The sequence below is a fragment of the Trachurus trachurus genome (assembly GCF_905171665.1).
Source record: "Trachurus trachurus genome assembly, chromosome: 19".
Taxonomy (NCBI): Eukaryota; Metazoa; Chordata; class Actinopteri; order Carangiformes; family Carangidae; genus Trachurus; species Trachurus trachurus.
In genome coordinates this window covers 15,966,813-15,970,072 of record NC_139913.1, presented here as the reverse complement: position 1 = coordinate 15,970,072, position 3,260 = coordinate 15,966,813, and the positions used below count along the sequence as shown (strand labels likewise).

At 49.3% G+C, this 3,260-nt stretch overlaps 1 protein-coding gene across 1 annotated transcript; it reads right to left on the bottom strand.

Moving 5' to 3' along the window:
- Positions 1-234: 234 nt before the first annotated feature.
- On the bottom strand, positions 235-2,705 carry egr2b (early growth response 2b). The gene is made up of 2 exons (XM_083993892.1): positions 2,342-2,705; positions 235-2,032 (listed from the first exon to the last, which is right to left on the bottom strand). Exons 1-2 carry the CDS (start codon positions 2,508-2,510, stop codon positions 861-863), a joined length of 1,341 nt encoding a protein of 446 aa, XP_083850018.1. The 5' UTR covers positions 2,511-2,705; the 3' UTR covers positions 235-860.
- Positions 2,706-3,260: the final 555 nt, after the last annotated feature.

The following is a 3,260-nucleotide window of genomic DNA, read 5'->3' as shown; positions in this document are numbered from 1 at the left end:
TGCAGATAAAATAATTTCATTTGACACTTTCAACACCGCACACGTTCGTGTTCCATGAACGCATCACGGTTGACGGCGCTTTTTTTCTCTCTCTCTCTCTAAAGTGATGAACGAAACTGATACTTGCTGTGTTTAGCATCCTCAGACATTTAATAAGTCTCAAAACACACATTACAACAAATGTCAAGTCCATATTAGTTCAACATATTTACACTCATGATTTTTTACACGTGAACCACAACCGCTGAACATCTGGAGATCCACGAGACGAGATTTATACAAAAATAGAAAGTCTTTTTCACCTGTACATATTAAAAGACAAATACACACTGCATGAGAAGCGTCCTTGAATCAGTCAGTGTACAAAAAGACACGCAGCAAGGCACTAAAGGGGAGATACAGTCATCAACAAACATGTTAGAATCAACTCAATTTAATAACTTAAACCTGTTTTCTTTATTCAAAACGTTATTGCAGTTATTTCACATTTCAACTTGCAGCCTGTTGTATGCTCAATAAGTGTGGCGATGTTTAAAAATCCCCTTTATTACATTCGCCCTGGACTATTCTCATGAATTAATGGCTATATGTTCTGGTATGTTCAGTAGACTGTGCAGGCAAAGTGCATTCGTGTCAGTCTCTCTGTCAGTTCTGGGGCAGGAATGGATGAATGTGCGTAATTGCGCACGATTGCACAGAAGTTTTTTGTTTGTTTATTCCCACCCCGGTGTTTAGGCTGTTATATTTAGTTCACAACAGTTTCAGTCGAATTATTCAACGTTTGTTTTTCCTCTTTCTTTCTTTTTTTTTTTAAGGGTTAGTGTGCGTCACGCTGCCATGGTGACAACAAAGTTTTCTAACTATGGACAGATCCCGTTGGTTGCGCTGATCCCGCCTGACGGCCGCTCCAGCCCGGAGCTGCCGGACGAGGAGGAGGACGAGGAGGAGACAGTGGAGGACTTCCTCTCCTTCTGTCTCAGGTGGATTTTAGTGTGTCTCTTCCTCTCGTCGCTCCTGGCGAACTTCCGGCCACAGAAGTCGCAGGCGAAGGGCTTCTCCCCGGTGTGCGTGCGGATGTGCGTGGTGAGGTGGTCGCTGCGGCTGAAGTTGCGCATGCAGATCCGACACTGGAACGGCTTGTGTCCAGTGTGGATGCGGATGTGTCTGGTCAGTTCGTCAGAGCGGGAGAACCGCCGGTCGCATCCCTCCGCGGGGCAGGGGTACGGCCGCTCGTGAATGGGCGTCTTGCTGGGTCTGTTCGGGTACTTTCTGGGCCGCAGGATCGGCCTCAGGGGCAAGTTCTGTGGGCTGTACGCAGTGGGAAGCCTCGGTGCCCCCCCTTCGACGCCTCCACTACCCGGACCCCCAAGCGTAAAGTTCCTGATAGTATTCAGAGGGGTCAGGGGTGGAGGGACGCGGAATGAATCAAGCGGACACGGGCCAAAGGGTTTCCGATCCTGGATACCTGCCGGGTGCATGTCCCGCTGGCAAGCCGGCTGGAAGAAGCCAGAGTAGTCGGGAATGATGGGGAAAAGCCCCGGCGCGTCTGAGCCGCCTGGCTGCTTGGGTGAAGAGTAGGAGGGCGGTGGGTAGGAGCCGATGGGACAGGTGGAAGTGGACAAAAAGGCCGAGGGGTCCTGGTACACCTCCCCGCAGCCAGAGGAGGAATAAGGAGGCGGGGGGGAGTAGAGGTGGTGGTGATGGTCCAGCTCTGCCTGGTTCTGAGCCGCCATGGTGCAACTCAAATTTCCGCTGGAGAAATGACTGGGAGATCCTGAAGAAGCCGGGGAGGAGGACGCCGAAGAGGAGGGAGGAGGAGGAGGCGGCGGCTGGGCCACGTTGAAGATGCCCGAGACGATGTTGATCACCCCCTCGGGGTTCCAGTTACCTGGATACTGGGAGTCGATGGAGAACTTTCCCATGTAGGTGAAGGTCTGGTTGCGGTGGGGCGCGGGCTGAGAGAAGCCGCTCGAGTAGGTGGAGAGGTCCAGAGAGCGCTTCTCCATGCTCATGTCCGCGCTCATCAAGCCATCTGCAGAGGGAAAACAACACAAGTCATTAGTGAGGCAACGCATACAGGATTAATTAACCTGTTCACACAAGACGGGAAAGTGGCTTCAAGTGGAGAGAAGGCTGTCGCATCTCTGCTCCATTACGCACAGACTGTCCTTATCTAAATTAATTTATGAAACACAAACTCCCTCCTGAATTAATCTTATACGCATTTTAACACAATATTATAACACAACTTTTCATTGTCTGCGTGAATAATCCACTTTTTCTTTTCTTTTTTTTCTATTACTCATAAACACTCCGGGAGGATCAAACAGTGTCATCTTACCTGCTGTCACACTGAGCTGGTCGTAATGCGCTCCCAGGTCTGAGTTGGGAAAAATAGCCACGGAGGTCGGTAAGCTGGTGGCGATGTCATCCACCGAGTACACGCTGTCAGGATGCACGAACCCCCCGAGGTTCACCGGCACCTTCTCCAAAGTTTTCGCCGTCATCATAGGACAGGAAAGGCTCGTCTGCTCGCCACTCTCTCTAGGCTATACTTCTTTCTGTTATTTTCTTTTCTTCCAAGTGTATAACAAACAGCAGAGTGTCACCCGCAGCAGCGCGTGGGTCACCACTGCATGTCTCTGTGTGTCACCGAGTGTGAGAGGATGAGCTCCGTGTGTCTGCTGCGCTTCATGCGCTCTGCTCATAAAAGTTAACTCTTGTAGGGGACGCGGGCCCTGGCACTACTATGTATATATGGGGAACCTTTTGAACTACGTCATTACCCAAATATGGGGTGGGAGTGGTGATGGAAGCTGAGAGGGGAGAGGCGCTGCCGATTCTGATTGGTGGAGAGGCTCCGTGACGATTACAAAGGGATTCACTTGTCAATGGAGTACCCGCTGCTCGGGGAGAGATAAAGCGGACTTTTCCACTCGATGCAGAACAGCAGCAAACAAACAAAGAACTACATAGCAACTAAACATCCGGTAAATAGAAAATACCAATATTTTTAATTGACATTAATTTATTAATTCTCATTCATTTCCCCACGTATTTTCTTTAATCAATTCTTTTTTTTAATCGCGCACAGATATCAAAAGAGGAATTCCGGTCTAGTTTCTTAACCCATAAAAGGTTGAATCCGGTTATCAGGAACACCCCCATGCCCCATATTTGGTTTTCATTCCGGAATATGATAATCGGAAAGTGACGAGTTTTGCCGAGCCGAGCGAGAAACAGAAAGTCGCTCTGGTATA

Bases quoted from the DNA above. Each gene is read 5' to 3' on its own strand.
- egr2b (XM_083993892.1), bottom strand. From the start codon at position 2,510: ATGATGACGGCGAAAACTTTGGAGAAGGTGCCGGTGAACCTCGGGGGG. The intron at 2,033-2,341 runs GTAAGATGACAC...TTCCCTCTGCAG, and splicing joins CCAGCTCAGTGTGACAGCAG to ATGGCTTGATGAGCGCGGAC.